This window comes from Anabas testudineus, chromosome 3 (genome assembly GCF_900324465.2).
Source record: "Anabas testudineus chromosome 3, fAnaTes1.2, whole genome shotgun sequence".
NCBI classification, from domain to species: domain Eukaryota; kingdom Metazoa; phylum Chordata; class Actinopteri; order Anabantiformes; family Anabantidae; genus Anabas; species Anabas testudineus.
The window spans coordinates 7,008,476-7,033,102 of NC_046612.1; the positions used below are offsets into that span (position 1 = coordinate 7,008,476).

The 24,627-nt window shown below is 38.4% G+C and overlaps 3 protein-coding genes across 12 annotated transcripts; all 3 read right to left on the reverse strand.

Annotated features, from left to right (window-relative positions):
• Positions 1 to 22: 22 nt before the first annotated feature.
• On the reverse strand, positions 23 to 4,101 carry mns1 (meiosis-specific nuclear structural 1). The gene is made up of 10 exons (XM_026377616.1): positions 3,936 to 4,101; positions 3,599 to 3,808; positions 2,922 to 3,049; positions 2,696 to 2,798; positions 2,078 to 2,307; positions 1,627 to 1,843; positions 1,415 to 1,522; positions 857 to 1,114; positions 438 to 563; positions 23 to 356 (listed from the first exon to the last, which is right to left on the reverse strand). The coding sequence occupies exons 1-10, from the start codon at positions 3,936 to 3,938 to the stop codon at positions 240 to 242; spliced, it is 1,500 nt and encodes a 499-aa protein (XP_026233401.1). The 5' UTR covers positions 3,939 to 4,101; the 3' UTR covers positions 23 to 239.
• A 1,376-nt stretch (positions 4,102 to 5,477) lies between these two features.
• znf280d (zinc finger protein 280D) lies at positions 5,478 to 16,368 on the reverse strand. 6 transcript variants are annotated; one of them, XM_026378265.1, is made up of 19 exons: positions 15,721 to 16,368; positions 13,499 to 13,626; positions 13,048 to 13,253; positions 12,792 to 12,891; positions 12,451 to 12,675; positions 12,292 to 12,366; positions 12,064 to 12,167; positions 11,493 to 11,677; positions 9,491 to 9,648; positions 9,305 to 9,405; positions 9,070 to 9,216; positions 8,519 to 8,653; positions 8,183 to 8,415; positions 7,579 to 7,719; positions 7,430 to 7,498; positions 7,223 to 7,338; positions 7,102 to 7,123; positions 6,651 to 6,728; positions 5,478 to 6,112 (listed from the first exon to the last, which is right to left on the reverse strand). In XM_026378265.1, exons 2-19 carry the CDS (start codon positions 13,617 to 13,619, stop codon positions 5,755 to 5,757), a joined length of 2,574 nt encoding a protein of 857 aa, XP_026234050.1. In that variant the 5' UTR covers positions 13,620 to 13,626; positions 15,721 to 16,368; the 3' UTR covers positions 5,478 to 5,754. The 6 variants fall into 6 exon arrangements, with proteins under 6 accessions (XP_026234050.1, XP_026234049.1, XP_026234052.1 ...); XM_026378264.1 differs by having other exon boundaries at positions 7,102 to 7,126; XM_026378267.1 differs by lacking the exon at positions 6,651 to 6,728 and having other exon boundaries at positions 15,721 to 16,367.
• A 160-nt stretch (positions 16,369 to 16,528) lies between these two features.
• LOC113174347 lies at positions 16,529 to 22,883 on the reverse strand. Of its 5 annotated transcripts, none has more exons than XR_003299902.1 (12): positions 22,386 to 22,883; positions 21,013 to 21,099; positions 20,830 to 20,916; positions 19,852 to 20,455; positions 19,649 to 19,715; positions 18,752 to 18,835; positions 18,564 to 18,632; positions 18,372 to 18,482; positions 17,668 to 17,780; positions 17,316 to 17,431; positions 17,087 to 17,218; positions 16,529 to 16,966 (listed from the first exon to the last, which is right to left on the reverse strand). XR_003299902.1 is itself a non-coding variant. In XM_026378271.1 (12 exons), the coding sequence occupies exons 1-12, from the start codon at positions 22,698 to 22,700 to the stop codon at positions 16,938 to 16,940; spliced, it is 1,779 nt and encodes a 592-aa protein (XP_026234056.1). In that variant the 5' UTR covers positions 22,701 to 22,882; the 3' UTR covers positions 16,529 to 16,937. The 5 variants fall into 5 exon arrangements, 4 of the variants coding, with proteins under 4 accessions (XP_026234056.1, XP_026234055.1, XP_026234057.1 ...); XM_026378271.1 differs by having other exon boundaries at positions 17,087 to 17,192; positions 17,316 to 17,422; positions 22,386 to 22,882; XM_026378270.1 differs by having other exon boundaries at positions 17,087 to 17,192; positions 22,386 to 22,881.
• Positions 22,884 to 24,627: the final 1,744 nt, after the last annotated feature.

The window sequence follows — 24,627 nt, forward strand, 5'->3', positions numbered from 1 at the left end:
AGATGTTAAAGACACATTTTAAAGATATTTTTTATTTGTTGTGGAGTAAAGCATGTCAGCAGTCCAGACTCTGAATTTACTGTTTGCTAATCATTATCATATGTCACCAAATCTTTGGAATTATTTTGTTGTTGAACAAGTGCTGATGAATTTTTAGAAATTAAAAACCTAGTGGTCAGTTCAAATTGTCCCATATTGATTGTAACGTTAAACTGCCCCCTAGTGGCGCAATAGAAGAACTAAGTTGAATCACCACCTTCCCAGCCGTCTTCAGAAAAGATATCAGCCTGACGTGCCTTAAAGTTTTTCCTGAAGTCTTCATCAAAGTGCTCAAGGTCGTCTTCACGGAGCAAGCCCTAAAAAAAAGATGCTCTGATGGTGATATGACCTCTAGAGGATATGAAGCTGTGTAAAATGATTCATACACTTCCTCTTACCTTGGGCAAATATCCAAGGAGTTTTGTTGCGTGACGTTTAAGAAGTCGCTGCCTCTCTTCTTCAATTATCTGTCTACGCAGTGCCTCCCTCTCCTGCTCAGCGGCTCTTTCTTTAGCTTCCAGTTCCTTGAAATTAGTTATTGAAATGTTATTATCAAAGACTATAAAATGCAGTTCCTCAAATAAATCTTTTACTTTCTATGGTAGAATTTTGTTACTATTCACACAAGTTACTACAAATGCAATACTTTCATTAAAACATTTTAAATAATTCAATATTAATATCATCATAACATTAAAACATACAACCAACTGTTCCTCAGTTTAAATAGTGAAGTACTAGGGGTACAACTAGACAACAAAACTACACCAGCACCACCTGTGGGTGTAATGATTCGCACAGAGAACGTGGTTCGTACCATATCAGCCTCACGCTGTCGTCTTCTGTCCTCTATCAGTTTCTCCACCTCGCGTTTGTGCTCAAGTTGCTTCATGCGCCGTTTCTGGGAATTCATCTGCTCTATCCGATCGTCCTCTGCAAATTTAGCCATCATCATTTTCCTGAAGGCCTCTTCTTCCTCTTTCTCTGCCCGTTTCTGCATCTCTTTGAAAGCCAGCTGCTCCTGGTGGGTCTGCTGCATCATCAGCCTCTGTCTGATTTTTCTTTCCATCTCTTCCTGTTACATGAAATTTAAAAAGGAAAAACAAAGATGAGAGAAGATGATGATTCAGACACACTTATCTCCTGCTGCTCATGGAAAAGGAGCACGAAAGCAAATAGATTCTAAATTCCTGTTGCCTAATAAAAACTCTTTCCTACAGTATCTGGGATGTTTAGCTTGCGTTAGTCAGTAGGTTTGTTAGCAGACAGTGAACACATGTCAAAGTGAGAATAAGCTACAGTTTTGTCACTGCGTTACTCTCAACTCTTGAACATGTATGTTTAAAAATCGACACAGTAACATAATGATCCTCACAATTTCTTGCTGCCTTTTAGCCTCTTCTTCTTCCTCGAAACGCAGTTCCTCACGGACTCGCTCCATCTCTTCACGCTGCCGCCTCTCCTCTTCAATCTTCTTAGACAGCTACAGGAGAACAGAGAGAAGTGATATTTGGCGTCAGATATACTGTAGGCACTTTTCATTGGCTGACTAGATAAAAGGAAGGACACAGGAAGAGTTATCTCAACTAGTTTATGAAGATTCTCCTTTGCTTCTTCTCTCTCTCTGATCTTCGCCATTCTGCTCTCCTCCATCTGCTGCTGACGGTTCGCAAACTCCATGATGCGCCTGTTCTCAGCCTCCATCTTTTCTTGCTCCATTCGTCTCCACTCAGCCTGCTGTCTCTTGAATTCTTCAATGTGCTGCTGAGTGGCTTTGACCTTCTCCAGTTTCAACTGTCTTTCCCTGCAACAGAACATTATTTTTCTATAAATTATACCAACACAGTCTTAGTTGTTTAGAAGGAGTTTTTTTTTTTTTTTGCAGTTTCCTTGAAATTATTTGCTGATCATATATTCTTTATTCAATTCCACAGCCTGGTATCAGCATACTAAATTTTGGTATTCCAGTCAGGTTTTATGCCTTTGTGCATTGTTCATTCATGTAAAGGTGAATGAGGATTAGTAATGAGGGACTCACATCTGGTCTTCCTCATAAATCTTCCTGACAATCTCATCCACCATGAGCTTCTCTTTGAGGAACTCCTCGTAAGCCTCCTGTCTCTTGTGCTCCCTCTCCATGAGCTGCTGCTCCAGCTCTCTCTGATACTGCACCAGCTCCTCGTGGCGTTTCTGCTCCAGCTTCTGCTGTTCAGTGACTGCCCGCTCACGTTCCCTCTTCATCTTACGATCAAAATCTGCCTCCTCACGCTAAAGACAAACACAGCATAGATTCCAGAGAAAATAAAGTCAAATGCTGTTCGTGGAGCATCTGAACCCATAGGTATAAAAACATAATGCTGTCTTTCCAATCCTTCTTTATTATGAGGAATGACTAATTCATACTCTTAAGTTATCTATTTTAAAGTTCTAAATTAAAGTAATTATAAACAAACCTGACAAATACAAACATCTTACAGAGAACAGAATTAATTTTAGCCATGGAAGTTCCTTACAGTATTGTCTATTTTTGGGTGGTATTATCAAAGAAAATAATCTGGATTTATTTAAAGACTATTTAAATAATCCATATATTACTACTAGCAGTTCAGAAAATGGTAAAAGTTTAATTACTGAAATCAAAAAGGACAGCGCTCACCAATGTCTCAAACCTCATCGCTTCCTGCTCAGCAATCTGCGCAGCTCTTTCCTTGTTCAGATATGCAGATTTTAGTTTTGACTCTAGTTCTCGAAGCTCCATGCTGAAAATAATAATAATAATAATACAGTACAGAGTATTATTAAACAGAGAAGCACTGCACAAGAGCAAAAGTGCTGCATTTAAATCATACAGTAAGTCAAGCTCATCAAACAAGTGTCTGTACCTGTTCTCTTTGATATACTGTCGCATTTTCTCGTCTCTTTGCTTCTCAAAGCTGATTCGGGCCAGCTCTTTAGCAATTCTCTCCTCTTGTTCAAGCTGCTTTTCTCTATTTGTTCTCTCCTCCTCCGCCTGCACATCGGTTTTAAAAAAATCATGATTAATATCTTACAGTATCTAGATGATAAAGTACAGGGTTATGTAAAGGGTTTAAAGTTTGACATTTGGCCTTTACCGATTTTATTGGCAAAAAGACTCTTGAACTTTATGATAGATATCTGAATTAGTTCATTCAGTGACACCAGAACCAGCATCTCTGTGTCATCAGTGTGCAATTGCTTCAATCTTTCATATATATCAACATATTTAGATGTCTTTTTTGTTTGACCAAAATGTATTGCTATTATAGAAATCGGCAAACTAATAAATGTTCATATTTCAATATGGTTTTATTTCTGTTTAAAATTACTAAAAGTATTTGTTACTAGATTTATTATGGAGAAACTATTTAGCTGCTTAAGGAAATGTCATGTTTTGTGTGTAATGTTCAGATTAGTCATTTGAAATGAGATTTTCGATATAAATACAAATTGAATTGAAATAGAGACCCAACTTTAATCGACCACGACTGCAAGTAGCAGTTTATTCAGTGTGTTATTAAACTAATAAGATGTCCAACACCTTCAGAAGATCACTCTCCAGCTGCCTCTCCTTGAGCTCCTGCTGCACCTGTCGCAGGTACCTCCTCCTCTCAAAGCTCTCCTCGTCCCGCAGACCGGCCTGCAGCTGCCGCTCCCTGTCCACCCGCCTGGCCTCCTGAAGTCTGTGCTGCTCCTGGTTCTGGCGCTGAGACATTAACCTCTGCTGATGACCGTAGGCCCAGTTTCGACTCTGCCAGTGAGAAGACATGAAAACAGAAACAGGTCAGTAACCAGCGCCACGTTCATGGTGGGAGAAGCTTTGTTTGTAGCCGATAAGCTAGTTAACGCTAACTTCGGTTTGGCAACGACGATTTTACCATGTTTGTGCTGCTTTCCGTCGATTCCCTTCTTAATGTTACTCCTCTTAACTTTTCGGCTTGTAAACAACTTTGGATTAATGGACTTTAAATACTTTTCAAGGCACCGTCGTCGTGATCTGTTAATTAGCCGTTGTTAAGCTCAGGTGTCTGTCGGTTGTTTGGCGTCTCGTCGTCCTGGAAACGCCGCGTCTACGTACGTTCAGCCAATAAGAATCCGCGTTGACCATGACGTCAGGTCCGGGAAACTCGAAATCACGTCAACTTTTTTATTTTTATTTTTTTATTTTTATATCGGATAAAACTTGTATCGTCTTAATTTTCATAACTAATAAATAATTGCATAAATCAATTTCTCTGCAGCACAGACTATTAAAACTAAAAGTACAAGAACAAACAATCACCCACACTAAAGATTTACTAAAGATTTATTTACATAAACCAGAGTACACAGATCCAAACCTGACAGTTTACAAATCTCTGAACAAAATGTGTCCTACTGTACACTGAACACAATATTTTTAGAGGAATGTATTCAAAACAGACAGAGGTTACATTTACAGTGCCATCATGGACATAGATGCATTTACACACTCGCTCTACAGATACAGTATATACAAGTGGAAACCCTTTTTAAAACCTATGACGTAAACAAACATCACATTGTATAAAATATTCCCACAAACTCAGGGAATGTGTCTTTTCATCCAATAAGTGCAAAATAAAAGGCAACTAATCAACCAGCAGCTGGGACATAACTGGTTGAGTTGACACGTGATGCTGAGCACATGCACCAAGTCTTTTGCAAGCTGCTGTCAACACAGAGTCTTTATTTTAGACCTTTTATTTTCCTCATTCCTCAAATAGTTGTGGTAATTTTCCAATTGATGTTGTCCATCATTTAATTATCTTGTGTTATCCTATGTTTTTCTTAGGGAACATAATCTGAGGCTATTATTCTCTAAACACTTCTACTACTTCTTACTCTGGGATATTCAACTGTTACAGACCAATATCTCTGCACCAAACCCGGAATTTGCTGCAAACGTCTACATTCAATGATATTGTATGTTTTGTTGTTGATATACCAACCCATTAGATATTTTATCCCATAAAATAATTTACACATTATACAATGAGAGATTAGAAGAAAATAAAAATGATGTTGGTGACTTATGAAACAACCTAAAAACCCAAATTATGATACCAGTGATAGAAATTGGGCAGAAACTTTTTCAGTCTGTGATGACATAGAGGATTAAAATTTAATCAAAAAGCACTTTGGGGAGAATGTGAACATGCATATTTGGTACCACTGAGGCTTTTTCAGGACAAACTGGTGGAGTTCAACCAAGTTATAAAACGCATTAGTCTGTCTCAGTGGAGGAAATCTAAACATATTTGGACTAATACCAGGGATCAGGAGCACAAACTGTCCACTAGAAGCCCAATAGCTTTTTTTTTTTTTAATTGAAAATTTTCTTGTTCTTTCCCAACATCAACCAGCTTTTTGAAACGTCCAAGAAACAACTTAAGGGCAAATAAGAAGACTGTAGTGGATGTATTTTTACTTATAAATACAAAGATACTTCACATATATTTAGGCAATGTAAGGTTAACAGAAGTAAAATCTGTGACCATTTTTTCCCCAGTTGTTGAAATGGACTGGAGTCTTAAGGGTATTTGCAGCAAACATTATCATATAACTGATACGTAAGTGACTCTACAATGCCGAGGAACGCCTGGTCAAGCAGTTATTTGATTTATAACTGTGCAGACCTCTGGTTTGTCATGAGCATTGTTTAGATGATGTACAGGTTCATTCTGATTTGGTTTCCTGTTCGTTAGTCTCGTGCTCAGAGACAGGGAGCTGCTCCCTGACATCTGGGCTCTCCGAGTTCCCCACGGACTCATCATGGAGGTCTGAAACACCATCTGGTGTACAGGAAGATGATAAGGTGGGCATCAACAACTGCTTCAATTCTCCTTCAGTGGAAGGCCTCTCCTGATCACCTGCTGGGACCGTTGACTCGGACTCTGGTTTATTGACAGCAGCAACACTAACACTTCGAGATACGATGCTTTCAGCTAGTTTCAAGTCTGTTTCCTTTGGTCTTTGAGCAGACGCTGACGTCAAGACGTACAAGACTTTTGCTGGTTGTGCCATGATGAGATGCCTGCAGGATAATAAAAAAAAGAGAGGACACTTATAAAAACACATTATTATAATACTTCAGTTTAACGTGCAGCTTTTATCAACATGCTCGTACCAACTCTTAAATATCAACTTCAGTACATTGATAAACAGCTGCTCTAAAGTTATTATAAGTTGAACTAGAGACACTAATTATTATAAACTATATTTGTAGTTAAACCACCTTAAAGGAGCACTCCACCACTTTTACACAGAGAGGTCAGATTACGAGTCACAGAGAGTCTGTGGAAACAGACTTATGATGTCATCGCAGCTCGCGATGAGTTGGATCTTCTCAGAACTGGTCTGATATGATGTCAAATTTTTATTTATTCCTGTTTATTGAGTTTAAATATACCAGATAAAAGAACCTTAACAAATTCAGTTACTATAAAGCATCACAAACCCCTTTGTTAACAACCAGTGGTGGAGATTCAGATTAATTTACATAAAGGTGCAGTGTGTAAGACTTTGTGACATCTAGTGGTAAGGTTGCAGATTGCAACCATTTCAATACCCACCTGCTCCCACTGCTTCCTTTCAAAGCTTGAAAGAACCTATGGTGGCCGTCAGCTTCCATCTCATCATCTACAACCACTCTGAGTAACAATATGTGAAGAGATGAGGTTACTATCATCTTCTTGGTCTTTCAAGCAGTGCTATAACATCAGCTAATACAAGCTGAGATTTCAACATGAAAACACCAAATTTAAACCTGGGGAAGATAAAAGCTCTCCCAGTTCAGAGGGAGTATTTCTAAAGTTTGATATTATTCACATGAAGCTGTCTGTAAGTGAGAGGACATTTGATCTGTAGACTGAAGGGTTCTGTTGAAAGTTTTTTCAACTTCATTCACGTTCAGATTTACATTCAATACCAAAATCACTGGAGTGCCCCTTTAAGATTTTATGTTTCTTGTCAAATAGTACAAATGGGTGACAAGATGTAATGTGGGTAGTAGTTTCTACTCACACTCGATCTTTGGCTTTGATATCTGCTGGGTTAAACACAACAGAGACAACCTTCAAGAAACCTGTAACACTAAACACTAGCCATGACTTTGGTGATGCTAGAGGGTAGAAAACAAACTCACCTTTCTCATGAATGACTTTGCATGTGTGATTTGGTCGATCCGTTAAGTGTTTTGTCATCAGGTCACCTCCTGATGCATCCACGAGGAGATCACAGTTGAGACAGACCAAAGTTAGCCTGGGGAAGATAAAAACTCTTCTGTCAAGTTCAATTTCAAATACAATATCCTGTGCAAAATAGCAAAAAATATGTTTAGAAACATACTTACTTTGACGGAGATGAAATTTTCTTATTATCCATTTTCAAAAATCTGTTTTTGGTGATGGTGCTATGAAATCTATCAAAGGCCAGAGAAAGATTTGTCACAAAGATGGTCAGGTAACAGTGGAGACACTCACTGATTCTGCTTTGACTCACTTTATCATATGATTCCCAATCGAAACTTTGCAACACGTCCGATATTTACATGCTCCGCAATTTGAAACCATCGGGAAGTGAGAAAAGAAGTCATCAACCTGCGCGTTACATTCGATGCATGTGTGACGCCCTTCAAAGACACTTAAAAAAAAACAAAAAAAAAAAACAAAACACAAAAGTTCAATCACATGGTTAAAGGCAGATGTTGATTATATAATTTAAATGTATGAATGAATCTAAACATTAATCATTCAGCTTACAGCAGATGAAAAAAAAACCTCCATTAATTGTCTGCTTGTCATGCTTAATTTGATCCGCTTAAAAGGCTTAAGTGACCGAAAAAAAAATACTGTTCTTGATTCCTGAGCCCTGTTAGCTAAATAACATAGTCGTTAGCATCTGGAAAATTAAATGAAAATGTACCTAGCTACTTGTGCTTTGCTTTAATAACATCAATTACTCTCCTGTCATAAACTCTCAGAAGATGGAGCTTTGTATTATTTATATATACACTTAAAATAAACTTAGAAACACAGATTTGATCCTATGCTGATTATCAAATGCTGCATACATAATTAATCTGTATTAAAGCTTTGTTAACAACCTGAGGTTCTTGAGGGACAGGTTGTGTTTGGTTGTTCGACCGTTTTGCTTCTTGTTCTGAGCCATCTTATTTTTTCCCGCTGCACATATGTTCGATTTAGACTTGGATACGCTGACTGGAGGTTTGGTTTGCTGACTGAAACTTAGTGTTTCTGGACTGACGATTAAGCCAGATCGATCAGGAGACATCTGCGATATGGGAGCCTTTCCTGTGAAGGAGGCTCGAATAGTCACCTGGAAAGAAAACCCAAGATGCATTAACACTCAATTAAATTTGTATAAATGTAAAGACAATTAAAATTAATGCTGTACAGCTCCTATGATGACCGGGTCACACCTTAGTTCCTGGGGGAAGGCCCTCAAGAGCTTTAGGTTTCCTGAAAGTCTTGTGGACTTGAGTTCTGTGCTCCACTTTCTCTTTGTAGGTAAGGAAATTCAGTCTGCATTTTCCACAGCGATGGATACCTTTTTTCTGAAATAGAAAAAACAAAAAAAAACATCAGTGTAAAAACAAACACGTGATTAATAAGTGGTGGGACTAGAGGCTAATTACTGAGATGTTTCATTTGGTTTCACTGAAAGAATGTAATGAGTATGAAAGAAACTACTTCCATATCTATTAATAAAACGGCAATTAATTTTGTTTGGATCCAACTCTAGCATCTTTTTTTTTGTTCCTTTAGGGCAGGTGAGGAGAAGCAGGTTTTATTGTCAGGTTTTTATTTATTAGAGTAAGGTGCTAGGCAGACAACAAAATCAATCCAAACATGGAGCTGGAGCAAACAAACAAACCAAAACTAAATTCAAACTCTTGCAAATATAGGAAAACTGTTACAAACACAGATTGCACTGAATCTATTAATAAGAAATGACCTCATACTATCATACCTGATGTTTCATGTAGTGTTGCATGTATATATGACTACTTCTAAGAACTTTGAGACAGAAGGGACACAGCAGGTCTTTTGTGTTCTCGTGGACAGTACGGAAATGTGTCTCCACATCTGAGAAGAAAGAGGACCTGTAGTTGCAAACCTGTGGAATCAGAAAAACATAATTTTAGAAACAATGAAGGTTCTTTTGAAAATTTAATCCAAGCACAACTTGGTAACCAGTGACAGACCTGGCAGACATAAGGCATTTCCCCGGGCTTGTGGTTGTCCTTCATGTGTTCCAGCAGAACTTGCTCTGACTCAAACGCCAGCTCACAAATTTTACAATTGGCTGAACAAGGAAAGAAAAGATAGTTAAGAACTGTCAAACTGTCTGAATAGACTGTCTCTATGCTCTATAGATCTTCATGTTATACTTGAGGATTCAATTGGGCTGTGGGCACTCTCGATGTGGCACTGCAGCTGGAATGGAGTCATGTACTGTCGGTAGCAATGCTGGCAGGTTGTGTGGCTCTCCCAGCTCTCACTGTTCTGCTTTTCCAGCTCCAGGTGGTGTTTCAAATGGTTCATGAACCTGCACAGGGAACACAACAGCGCAGAAATAAGAAACCATTTGAAACAAAGTGAGACACGATTGTAAAAAACTTGATGAAAAAAATGAGGACCTGAAACTCACAGGGATAGTAAAGAATTTAGCTTTAAAATATTTATGAGTAAATTAAATATTTGCTTTTTGAGGCCAAAGACAAACACATCATCACAATCTAATAAAACAGCCACACAGTGAGAATTGCACTGGACATTTTATCTCTATTTTTAAATGGTTTTTAGACTAAGCAACTGCAAATAAAAACATAAAAAAAAAATCATCATTAGACTGATGATTACTTGCAGTTGGTCTAAAATCAAATGGTCTCTTCATTCAACACTTTTATTGGTGCAAACAGAACAAATAAAAAAACAAAAAAAACAAACAGTAAATAAAATAAAACAAAACAAAACTTAACTGTGGGTTTGTGGAATATTTCTATTTTTAAAAGACAAAATATATGCATTAAAAACAAAACCAGTACCAAATAGTGGAGAAAATTAAATATTCATAGCCTGTGCACATGCAGCGGTTATGGTCCAGGTCCCAAAGGTTTTAAAGATAAATGAAGTATTCACCTTGCAGCTCACTTTTTAAGCATGTATAATGGCTGTTATAATATCAGCAATTACACACAGATTTTTGTTTTGCCTAATGATGTAGTGCCCCGCGGCTGCAATAGGCACGTCCACAGCTACCTGCCTCTGCTGCCCCGACGAGGCATGGCTCATTTTTCAGCCTGTATGTTCTGCTACCTCAGCTCCCCTATTAGAAATTTTTATGTGGATGAACTGTGACCTCGACTGTGAGAGTGCGGTTGCAGTACAAATGTGTTTCCCCATTAAAAGCAGCTTACAGAAGCTTTTTTTGCAATGTTCTAAAGCAAAGTTATTCAATCAAAGGAGCAGTTCTTACGCTACGTAAACTAGCAGTCATTTTTCATCTTTAGCCCCGTGAGGGAAAATGGTCTGATACTGTCATCCATCTGAAAAGAAAACTGCAGTGAGAGTTGAGGAAGATGTCCACACGTTCTTCATTTGCACTGGACAGATGTCTTTTCAGAAAGCCTCCGTCTGTCTTATTAAAGCTGTTAAATATCTGTAAAATGTTTTTGACTAAAGACTAAATGTTGCATGATTTACTCTGCAACTTTGTTTTTAGATTAAATTTAAAGCTGTGATTAAATAACTAAACATCATAACAGATTTAAAGTCATTACTCTTCCACAGTCATTTTCCTGTGGAAAATCTACAAACTGTACCTGCATAAAATCATTTTAAATAACAGAAAGACCCAATCCAAGGTAGACCAGAGCACTCCTATTCCAGACAAGCAAAGACCAGAGAATAATTAGGTGCTGCAGTTCTGCGTTACTGTATCTGCTCTCAATGTCTACATCACATCCAATCAGTTTGTGCAAAGAATTTGTATTTATCGCTGCTCGTGAGCTGCTGTCATGTCTTATTTTAGACACAAATAAATAAGTTTGTGCATAAATAAGCTATTGTCAGTAAAAAAAAAGAAAAAAGAAAAATACTTATAATTATGTATTCTTATGTATTTAAAAGTCATAACAGCGACTGCCTGAATTGCTGTTCAGTTTGATGGAGCATAAAGAGCAAAGCAGAGCTGTAATGGAGCAGGGAGAGGGAGGATTCCCTTTATCTAAGACAGGCCAATACAATCCCTGTATCACCACAACATTCAGAGCAGTGCTATACCCTTCCCGTTTTATGTTGATATAGTATATTCAGCAAGGAAAATCTCAACATTTGAAACAAATGAAGTCAACTTATTTTACTGAAGGAAAGCAGATGCTTAAATCATACCTTATATTGTTCTTGAGAACTTTTAAACAGCTCTGACACTTGAACGTGGTGGTCTTCTGCACGTCCTTCTTCATCCCATCTCCCTCAAAGCGGCCGTAGTAGAAATCTGAGACCAGCATGATTCGCTTGTTTGCACAAATGTTAAGGCCTGATGGAGGTGTACTTTCCACTCTTGTGCCACAACTCTGAAATAAAAAGATATTTTACATTAACACTCTATGTCAACCTTGTATTGATGTCTGCTTCATTTAAGAAAAGAGTTAAAGAGAAAGCATTCTACTCCAAATGAACTGGTGTTTGTTTATATGGGACGAAAAAGTGAACAGAAGAAAAATAAAAAGATGCAATGAGCATCAATTAGTCATTAAATACATGTATTTGAAACACACACAAAAAAAGAAAATGGAAGCCACACCTATGACCCATTTTGGGGGCTAAGGTTTATAGCAGCTATGACCATTAGATGTCAACTACTCTCACCCTTTCTGTCCCCTTCTGTAACTAACCATCTGTGTTGTTATAAATATGTTATTTTTGTGTTTGCACTAGATCCCACAATAGATTTAGTCACCATCACATGAGACTGCAGAGCATCCTGTGTAAGTTCCTCTTGACACTTTGGGCACTTTGTCTTCATGATGCCATTTTCAACTCTGACAGGTACTTTTGACGGTGCTGCAGAAAACCAGTTAGAAAACACGCTTTACCAATTTATTAAAACTTTGATTCATTTCTAGTTTGTGTATTCATGATATTACAAAATGGTACCCATAAAGTTCGTCTGGCAACAGACACTTACCCAAATCAAGCTTTGCTCTTTTTACTATGTTGTCAATTTGCTGTGGTGGCAACAATCGTTTGACTGGACTTTGATCTGTATGAAAAAAAAAAAATTACATTTTAGTCAATGCCTGGTAATTGTGGTAATGTATGAAAGTCAAAACTGGAAGAAAATTACCTCTGTTATTATTAACAGCCTTTACAGGCACAGCAACGGCCTGAAGGGTTTGGGAGTTGGGTCGGTTCGGTTGCAGCTGATTAGTCTGTGTTGAATACACAGCAGGACTCTGGACGTTAGACAGCGTCACAATGTTGTTGCTGATTTGCTGCACTTGAGGCCTGTGAACAGCTCCAGGTATTACTGTTGCTGGACTGACCTGCTGAAAGAGCTGCTGCTGACCAGCTGAAACACAGAATAAGCTCTTGAAACCAGTTTAAAACCACCACCACAACACTACAACTTCACCTCATTATGAAAGAAGATTTTCCTCCTCAGAGCAGCATGCTGCTAAGATTTACCTGGTACGATTGTAAATGATGTTCCAGGGGGGTACTGCGTCCCAAGAGAGGCAATAAACTCACTGCTGTTGGCTAATTGTGAAGAAGCGACAATAAAACCCTGAACAAAAAAAAAAAAAAAAAGGCTGAATCTACAATCCAACATAATACTACTTTATGCAACAACCACATTATAATTTTCCATAATATGAAAAGGTATTCACTCCACACAAAAACACTATAATGAGAAGTTGTTCTTTTTGCATGCAATCTGTACCTGATTATTGACAATAACAGGCTGTGGCGTCACTGTTGTCAGATTGGGTGCTGCAGTATTCACTGCATTTCCAGCCACATTCAAAGGCAGCACTATTGGCGAAGAACCAATGGTAGCTAGAGGAGCAGGTTGCTTTATTTCTTGTTTCCCTGCACTGTTCCTTTGAGGAAGTGGAATATTAGCCTTACCATCCTTTTGGTTATTAGCTGTAAGAACATACAAAAACAGCCAAAATAAGCACTTTCTCTGCAGAGACACATTAATCTAAACTCCAAGCAGAGATAATGAGCAACATGCACAGTTTAATTAAGTAACTAAATATTAAAACAGCTGAGGGTGCTTGTAAGCTATACATTTTAAATGAGGAGTAGGCAATGATTACAATTTTTGGAGCTCGTAGAAGCTGTAATATACATCTATATAATGCATTTAAAAAGATTCTTTAACATACAGAGAACTCCAACGAAGATGGGTTCATCGTCATCATCATCGTCTATCAAGTGAACTTCAGGAACTTGTTTCTGCCACGGCTCCAGCTCCTCCTCGACACACTCCATAAACAGCTCAGACATTGTGGCGCTGCAACATACAGATACAATATTTAGTCACTGATACACATCTACCTGTAGATACTAATACTGCAAATCAATGATCAAATATATGCTACGTGTAGAGCTATATCACAAAAGTACTTTGGTGGAAGGAACAACAGGAAATTAAATGTTTTTGAACTGCAAACACAACGACATGTGTCCTAAGTTCGGTAAGTGCTTCTCTAAATTACCCAGCGGCTAGTTAATATTTATATCTGTTCTCATAGTGCATAGGAACAGGTACTGCACTTTAAACACCTCGATAAGAGAGGACGTTGTGGGTGGTAAATCCAAAACAATGAGCTGAAAGACACTGAAAAATCCCTGTGAAGCCAAGTCGAACTGCAGAGTCAGTTAATAATTCTCTGCGCCTTCATCAATAAGCGCAACAACCCACACTTCATTTAGTCTTTTGTTGTACAGTTTCTTATACTGTTACAGTTCTGGCTGACCTTGTCCTCCATGTCCTAGCTGTCGTGATCTAGAAGAAAATCCTTCTAAATTATGTCATCACTCCTTCAGATGACAATGCTTCTCTGGGCCAGATGACTGAAGCAGAATGATATTTGACATGTGCTTCCAAACTAGAACCAAGGAAGGCTTTATTTTTTTAATAACAATAATTTATAATAGCAGCTTCACGTTTATTATTCTTTATTCATCTGGGACTTCTAAAACAGTCAGGCCAAAATATTAATGTTTACCTGCCAAGATGGCGTCAGTATTGGTTACTATGGGAGACGAAATGTCAAACCTCTTTCTTAAAGAAGAAAGTATTTTCTACTTAAAACACTAAAAATTGCATTTCTTTTCTTATTATCTTACGATAATGTGAGACAATGAAGGACGTTAGGCTGTCTTTTGGCAATAAAGTACAATCGATTGAAACATCTGTGGGTGTAAACCTGCTGTTACACTTTAGAGCTAAGCTAAGCTAACGCTAGTTAACGCCGGTGTTCCAGATTCACCAGTGACCACGTTAACTGGTGACCGAATCCGAATGCGTCGCTCGTTGCTGCTAGTTACGGCAGCTGTTGGAAACAGGAAGAGAGCATGTTAGCTGAAAACCAGACAAACATTCAGAGAAGAGCTCCTATTAGTGTTAAAAACAGACATTAGAAGACAACGGGAGTTATCTGAATGCACAGACGCGGCGGTCACAGGTTGATCTGGCTGCAGCTGTGTACAGAGCGATGTGTGGCTGGATGCTGTGTAAGTTGAATGTATAAAAACAAACGCCGAGCATGTTTTCCTACAATGAGATGCGGGATCGGATCCCATATCGACAATTTATTTTAATATAATGAAGTGTGACAACATATTTTTGTAGTCGACGTTTATTTACTTAAACAATGCTCCATAGACAAAACGTCCAGGTTTGATGTTTGTGTGAAAACAGACCAGACAAGAGACTCGGAATCCTTTTTTCCCCGAGACTTCCGTAACACAGTACGAACAACGTTTAAACTGTGTGTGCATATTTCTTGTCAAAAGACTATTTAGCTGCATGCGGTTGTTATAATAATGTGGTGAAACCAGCTAACAGCTAACATGCTCTCTTCCTGTTTCCAACAGCTGCCGTAACTAGCAGCAACGAGCGACGCATTCGGATTCGGTCACCAGTTAACGTGGTCACTGGTGAATCTAAAACACTCCCTCACAGTAACGTCCTACATCTAAAACTACATTACTGACCTGAAAACAAAGTGTTAGCTACCTTCACCATTCTGGACAGTCACTACATCAACTACCAAAAGCTACCATTAGCACGTCATGTTAGCGTGGAGCTCACAGATCCCAGCGCATTATATCAGCTTAGCAAAGCATCTAGCTAATGCTAACTAGCTAACGTGTGTGATATCCAGTACTCTTACTCTACAACTGCTGTAGTCTGCAGCGAGACTAAAGTTCTAAGTACAAACTCGCATTTTTTTAAGACCACATTTTTTATCTAATTCATCATATCGTTAGGTTGCAAATAGCTATCATAACATTAGCTAAGCTCCGTTAGCATCTTCACTGGGGGGTAGCTAAATGCTGAGACAAAGACTGCACACAGCAGTCCTTATGTTCTGCCTACCTCTCTCACTCAGCCTCTGTGTTTCAAAGCAGAGCCAGGTCTAGACACCGACTTTAACACAGTCCTCAGACAGAGGACGGTGGAGATGGGGCACAGTGGGTCTACTCCACGCAGGGGGGAGAAGTGCATCTCTGGCCCAAAGCGGTGGAAACGCTCGGACTGTCTGCACCATCAGGCAGGCGTTTTGTTTCATCACTTCCTTTTTTATTTTTGCCACTTCCTGGGCTCGCTGGCTTATATTTACATTTTTTCTTTACAGTTGAGCAGAGCTGACAGAAATACACAAAGACAATACTAGTAGAAGTACAAGTCTTTTATTAAAAAAGAGGCTAAAGGAATAAAATGTTGTTCACCTTTACTGAACCCACCATGGGACAAACCACCTGTTACCTGGTAAATGGGAAAACTGGATCAAAGGAGACGAGTCACTGATATATGGTGAAACAACCTGAGACTGTTTCTAACAAAAGGAATATTTGTTTGTTTTAGTTTTTTATGACATTGTCTGAATATTAGTAATATTTAAGATGAGGTCATGCTCTATGTTCACCTGAACTGGAAAACCAGATTGGCTGATCACATTTATTACTGGGTGGTAATAAACAAGAGAAGTCTTGTTTGTAAATAGCATAATCAGAGTTAAAGTTTTTCTTCTTTACTGTTCCAGATGAACTTGTTCAATAAATCATTAATATTATAAATAATGTTAGGTAATGTGCGAATGATTTAATCTTAACATACAAACAATTTATTAACACTAAAATATCATGCATTCAAATAACAAAGCAATAAAACACTTGAGAGGGGGTTTCATGATCTTAATAATTTATTTTTACTGAACATTATATTCCAATAAAACTCATGCCATTAAAGTGGAATGAAACTGAGTAGCTGGTATCAAATTTAAAATGAATGGGTTTTTCATTTTTGGAAAATCGCGTAACAAGTGCTGTGTGCAGGTTCCCCATTACAACAGTTTGAGTATGTTGTTGTAGTACAGCTAAATTTAAATATTGTTTGTTTGTCTGATGTGTCAGTTGACTCAAGTCTAAATACGGAAAAGAAGGCAGACTGACAGCAACAGAGAGGGGCTGTGAGCCGGACCGGTTGGACTGCTTTGGGTTGGTGTTTTATGTGCTGCAGCAGTCCGGAAGCTGGATAAAAACACAGGGTTGTTGATTTGCAGCATTTTAGAGGAAGAAACCACGACACAGGTCTCAGGTGTTACTATGGCTGCAATGACTTTCTGAAAAAGGTGTATAAATAAAATATAATAAAAACACACAGAAACTCTTAAGATAAACAAAAGTTAACACAACTGTAAGTACTTCAAAAATACAATGCCTGTAACACAATCTGTACTCACCTTCACCTGGTACTATTGTGAATGAACTCCTGGGAGTACACTGTGTCTGGGGGGAGCCGACAAACTTGGTGTTGCTTGTTAATTGTGGAGAAGCCACAATGAATCCCTGAGGTAACAGAAACAGATGCCATCCTTGCATACATATGGAACCAAGTCACTTACTACATCTTTAACTTGCTGGTGAACTAATTTATTACCGTTAAATTACATAAAATACCAACATTCATACTTGGCTGCTGAAGACAACAGGTTGTTTGGTTTCTGTTTTCTGCCCAGGTGGCGACGTATTCGCTGCATTTCTCGGAGGAGTTGGAGGTTCTGACTTCAAATCGGTTTCTTCATTAGCCGTAAAAACACAATTTAGGAACAAAAATTTGTCATTTTTGCAAGAATATGCACAAAAACACAAAATATAGCTCAGTCAACACATAAAATATCTTTACTGTTTTTAAATGTCACTAAAATGTCAAAGTTTTTGTTAATATTCACTCTGACATGCTTATATGACGACATGTTTTGACAACAGCTTTCTAGTACAGAAGACTCAAAACCAACACGTTTAAAAAAATACTGTCACATACTTAACTCTCCAACATCATCATCTTCATCCTTCGGGTCAACTTGTGAAGTTCGTTTCTGCCACGGCTCCAGCTCCTCCTCCTCACATTCGAGTAGAAGCTCAGATGTTGAGGACCTGATAACAACAATGTGTGACACAACTTTTATTGATTGTGAAATTTAGCTGCAGTTAGAAACACATCAGATATGACCAACAACAGATGTGAAATGATCAAAGCCTATCTGATGTCATTTTGCTGTTTATCCTGCTTTAGAAATCTCACACATTCTAACTGTTTTACGTTTTATCACACACAGTCACTCATTTTTACATTTTCAACTTGTGTGTATTTTGCTTGTATTTTTCCCTACACCTGTCAGTTAAGTCCCAAAACACTGTAGTGTAACATCCAAAATGACTTTGTTTATCACAGGTTGTAATAGTTTTTATAAAAACTATAATTACTGTTTCATCGCAAAGATGCAGTTTCATTCCTGCAAAACTTTCTGTCTTTATGAAACATATACAGATTTTTGATTTTTTTCATCTTATATATCATATATATATCATATGTTGAGAATGTTAATAAAGTAATTTAAAACAGGTTTCGGACATTTTGCAGTGTTAAAAAGAAATTTAGGCACTCATCAATGAATTAAAAATACCAATATTTACTTTAAATTTCTAAAAATAGGCTCTTAAACTTGACCACGATAAAAGGCAAACCTCTGAGGAATTACTGGTACTTGGACATCTTCAGGACAGTTGTCATCTGCACCTGCAGCTCTCCGTTCTGATGTTTCTGTGACATTTTCCACATCACTTTTCAATTCAGCTCTGTTAGATTAAAACAATATCTGAGCCATAGAAGCACAAATATAAGATAAACCATATGCTGTATAATACAAATAGAATTACACTCTGTTTTTCACACTGTTGCCTTCATCGTCTTCATCCTCTTCAATAGTGACCTCCATCTCCTCAAAACTGAAAATAAAAGATTACAGGCGAAAGTTTCAGTAAAAGAGTAAAAATATATCTTAGGAAAGTCCATACCTGTCTGACAGAAAAACTGAAGTCTACATTTAATAAAGATCAATACTAACCTGTCCTGGAGACACTCCACCTCTGAAGCCCCACGTGCAGTTTTCCTCAGATGTTCAACATCATCTTGCTGCTGCTGTTTTTCTCTGCAGACATATACTGAAGGTCATTCAAAGTCACCCACCTTTGTCTTTCTGTTAGTAAAGGTATGCTTTGGGGGATTATTAATATAGATCAAGAGTAGATTTAGTTTTATTAAATAAAAATGTCCACGCAAACAAAATATTTGAAAACTACATTTTGTTAAAATATCAAACCACTAAGAAACCTTTTCATGGTCATTTAAGATAAATGTTGATTTAACATTGTTAAAAATGACTCACATTTTCTGCATCACAATAACGTTCGATCATAAAACAACAAATAAAATTCTGTTTTCTTTTAATGTTTAGATTATTTTGGAGGACATTTTGCCCCTATTAACAATTAATTGCAGAGAGACAGGAAAGGAGAAGATGGGAAAACAAAGGTCCTGAGCCAGAATCACACCAGGGAAGTTGAGGTTATGTAGCACGTATTATTACTAGTCGGCTACCAGGGTGCTCTGAAATGTTGTTTTCTGTCAGAGATGATTAAGCTCTAGTCTGCCTCCTGTGGCAAAGCTTTTTACATCTTCCAGAAATACACACAAAGATTGCAAAGAAGTACGTAGAAAATTACACTGGTTATTTAGCTTTAGCCTACGTCTGCACACTGGTAGACAGTAAGTACATCCCCAGCATAAGTTTCAGAAATAAAATAAATTACATAATGTCACTTGAGTAAGGCTAACGCGCTTCCATAGTTCTCTCGAGATCCACAGATGACAGTTCTACATGCTGATTAATACTTCCCATCGAAATAAACATGTGGTTGATGTGGTTGTGTAATGAAAAGTATATAGTATACATGCTCCTCACCTTGACTGTGACGACAGAGGTCCCTTCTCTCGTCTCGCTAATTTGGACTTGATTTTCTTCAGAGGATCTTTATAGTAAAAAGAAAAAGGAAGGAGAATAAGAACTGTACACGACTGTGACTAAAATAATGTGCAGGTATGTCTGTCTTGTGTGTGCAGGTGGTCGTCTGATCAATTCAACCCTAAAATATTTAAATGGCTTACACTGTTCATTCCTTTTTGATACGAGTCCAGAAGAAACACAGCGACCATCATCTGTAATCTGAATAAAAGTTCCTTCAGGCTGTTGGTGGACTTCCAGCTCAGTCCTATTTATCTGTTTCACATCTGGGTTGAGGTATGCTTTTTGGATTTCAAAAAAGGTTTTATTCCCCATGAAATTCAGGTGCAGATGTTTGGCCCATTTTTTAAAGTGTGTGAAAGCGCCTCCAGAAAAAAGAATGGAAAGAGTTGTAAGAAGGTGGATTTCGGGAAATGCCTCCCAAAGGTAGGGTGATGACATCCATATGCCCCTGTGTCCACCAAGGCAGCTCCACCTGACCTTCTTCTGTGCTCCACACTGAGACACCTTCTTTTTAATTATGGTCTGACCACATGTCTGACACTTCTTGAACAGCTCCATCAAACAGCTATCATTCACAATAGTCTTCGATTGACTTAAGTTTGTGGTGTCATCTGATTTTGATTCAGTTCCTGAGCTTATTTCGGTCTCTTGGTGGATGGTCTTAGACGATACACTGTACACTCTTTCACTGATTTCAGCTGGTGGAGGGGACTGGGATGAGGTGCTCGGGGCTCCTGAGGGAATCTGAGATAAAGAAGGCAGGTGTATAATTCAAAATGACTTACTACCATCCACAGTATGTGTGCAGCTCGTTTGAATATATATATATATATACTTGTTTGCTAAGGTTCTCATATTAAAATATCTCTCTGCTCCTAGGTGAAAAGCTCTTCCAGATCGGATGATGTCATCTGGAGGAGTTGTGGAGCTGCAGGTCAACCAAGATTACAGACTCCATATTATAAGAAACCAGGTGACATCATCTGAACTGAAAAGCATCCAGGAAAAATATTTCAACTAGAAGCAGGGAGATATTTTTATAGAACGGCAGAGGGGAATACCATTAATGATCATGTACTGCTCAGAATAGGACTACTGAGGTCATATGTTGTACTTACAGAAACTGGATGGGAGGGATATGAGGATGTTGTATCCACACCAGTGCACCGAACACCCAAGGAAGACTGCGATGATGTGCTTTGACCCTTGAGTCAAAACAGTGAATATAAAGAAATAAGGATTGTGGTCTAGTTTATATAAAACGTCAAATCTTAAAGATAGCCTTACTACATCATACTTACTGAAGTCAATACAGAGGCCCAAGGCAACAAGCTGGGAGCTGAGGCCACAGAGGAAGAGGCTTGAGCAGCTTTGCTAGGAACCTTTTCCTAATAAAACAAAAAAATGGTTTTGATGTAAGGAGACTTGTTAATTTGTTCTGATAAAAGTCCCTCCCGTCGCCATTGGGGAGTAAGTAATGTGCTGGTCATATGTATGTTAGCTCAGTTCTAGCTATGAAACTCCTCTAGATGATGTTATCCAGACAAAATGTCATCAGGAGGAGTTTTACAGCTGAGATGATGTCATCTGGGAAAGTTCTGGATAAGATGTCTGACCAAGACTGAAACCTTTGTAGTATGAGCAGCTGGACGACATTATGTGCACTGAACAACTCCCTAACTCTGTCAGACATATGTAGAAATGAAAGACTAACCAGGAATGACAAGCAGGGTGCAGGTATTCTGTGCTTTTCTGTGAAACCTACAAAAGTTGTTCAAATCTACAACTGTGGGTCTCCTGAAGAACCTTTAAACCTGACTGAGTTTATTTTGTGTTTGTTTGATGTTTTTTCTGTGTGAAATATTAATGACTTGCAAAAACAACTCAAAACACAAGGCAGTGTTGTAAGGGTACGATGAATGATTATTTTCATAATCAAATCTGACAATGACTTTCTTAAAAGGTGCCTAGAAGCAGGATTTAGGGTGTAGTTTTGTGCTGTCATTATAATCATGTACAGTTTTGTTGGGACATGGTGTTAATGCAGGTTATTCTTCAGATAAAATTGATACTCTTGGAAAAAAAAACTAAACTTTTTGATCAACTTTACCTGGTTTCTGTCTGGTTTGATTTTAATTTTTGGTTCAGCCAAATCCTATGACCATATGTAACATCTATAAACAGATTACTACAGGAGCATGGCTAACTGTAGCCTTTGTCTCTCCCACAGATGTTAGGGTTAGAAAACCTGATAAGAGGACAGCCCTCTGCAAAAGAAACACAACACATGGGTTCACTGATAACTAAGCTGTATTCAGGACAACATATTCACGACTGACAGACATTAATGGTAATAAACACCAAGGTTACAGCTACATGCTGGCAGTCACACACACCGATCCTCTTGTAGGAGTATTGTAAGACCAGTACTGGTATGGTACTATCATGAACAGTGGGGGGTCAGCAGGGGCCCAACAACACCTTTCTGCCCCGGCCCCCCTGGGAGGAGACTCCGTCCATGTGTATGATGAGTGAAACCACAACAGTTCTGCAGAATCTGCAAAGACTTAGTTAGCATTAGCATCCCGGACTTAGCTATGGCAACGTCATAATGTGTTAGCAGACTGACTGTCGAACTAGAAAATACAGGTGAGCTCAGTCTGGATTGTCTCACCTGTTCAACGCAGGTAGAAGTTTCTCCGTGGTCTAGATTGAGGGAGGGAACCGCGGTGGGTCGTAATTTCCTCACCCCGTCGCCCCCCATCGCCTCCCAAACTAAATGTCGTTCAAAGTCCTCCGGTTTGAAATGGAGACTGCACACTCGGTGGTTTTTCAGACAGTCCACCGCAGTGTCCTCGTCATATTTCGGATTGTTTACAGCTCTCAGCCACAGTTTACAGCGCTCAGCATCCTTCACTGGAAACCGGTAATAACTCAGTCCAGTCCGGCGCCTTCTCTTACAGCTCGGTACGATACAGCTGGACACCATGGTGGGTAAAACAAATCATTAAAGGTCAGAAATACCCCCAGCTCTCGATCGTGTCTTCTAAACCAGCCTAGGGAACAAAACCAATGGAAAATAATCTGACGCTTGACTTTGAACACCCACAGCTCCCAGCGGAAACTCATGATGGAGGCGCAAAGCATGCTGGGTGTTGTAGGATTTCCAATGACGACAGAGGACGGATAAAAAGATAAACTAAGCAACGATGAATTTCAGAAATGATGCATTATAGACATGCTACTGCCACCATTTCTGAGTTGTTTGTAGTGTTACATTGACCAACAGTGTGATACAACAATTGGTGAACGTGATCGCTAAACGTAAACACAAAACAGACGGTTTGAATTCTGGGAAGTGTAGTGTCACAGTAATGATAGGCTATTTTCCTAATTAATTGATTAGTCATACATCTATAAAATATCACAAAATTGTTTAATAAGTGGTGTAGTTCTGTCTTATATTCTTATAACTTCTTATAACTTATTCTGTCAAAATGCAACTGGAATATATATATATATTTTTTTTTTGCATATAAATATCTATTCTATCCTATCCTCTCGTCTGTCCTTTCAAATGCTACCATTGCATTTCATTAACTTTATGTCTTCTCTCTCCCGTAGTTGCCCCGGAGCTGTAGAGATTGCAGTTACTGGTCATACCGACCTGCTCAGTGGTTTTGCTGCTTGTTGTTGTTGTTTTTTGTTGCCTGCTGGTCTTTTCTCTCTCCTCTTTCCACTCACCCCAACCAGTCAAGGCAGATGGCCGCCCATCCTGAGCCTGGTTCTGCTGCAGGCTTCTGCCTCAAAAGTTTTTCCTCTCCACTGTTGCCTAGTGCTGACTCCAGTGGGGTTGTTGGGTTTTCTATATAATCCTGTATACAGTTATATTTTGAAAGGGCTGTAGGTCTATAAGTGTCTTGAGATGACATCCTTTGTGATTTGGCACTACACAATTAAAACTGAATTGAATTATTATATCTAATGACACAGTATGACATCGCTTTGGGAGCCCCAAGTGTTTATGAACGACCTGGTAATTCTTATTGTTCCTGTATATGTATATATCACATTTTTTATTTAAAAAAAGATCTGTTACCATAAGGATAAAAGTACAGGTTCCAGCATTTTCAAACTGCCTGTGTGCAGAGATCCTTTATATCCCAGTATAGCTATGTTAAACAAATGGGATGTGACAGTAACTTCTCATTCATCCTGTATTGTGGTAGAGTAATAATCAATCACAGAAATAGTCGCAGATTAGGTTTTTATTTATAGACTGATATTTGCAGCTCTAAATTAGCTACATGTAGTTCAGGTGCATCCATTTTAATAGGTAAATGTTTGTAAAGTAAAATACGAAATCACATTACCTATTTGGAAACATACAGTACTTGTGCTTATCTATTCAGGTCCTGTGATAACAACCAGATGAAGTAATTCTACACCTGTGAAAACAGTTGTATAACGGGTGTTAGCCAGTAGCTCTGGTGCTCTAATGGGATCATAATGATATCATCGGGGTTATCTAGAGATTAGATTACTAGATTAGACTAAACTAGAGAATATATTATTTCAGTGGAGTGTGGGGCAATACTTTCCAACCGTACTGTGCTTTGAACAATTTAATCTTAGTTTCATCGATCCACAAACATTTTTTTCAGTGGGATTGTGGAGTGTCAAGATGCTTTATAAAGATAAAGATAGATAAAGATAAAGATAAACTTTATTGTCATTGCAACATCGTACAACGAGATTAAGGTGCCAACCAGTCTGTGCCATATATATATAGAATGAAAAGGAATAAAAAAACAAACAAAAAACAGAATATGACAAACGTCAGGTGTGGTGAAAACTGCTCTGCTGCCTCAGGGCTGGACAGTTTGTTATCATAGAGTAAAAAATTAATTCCCAAG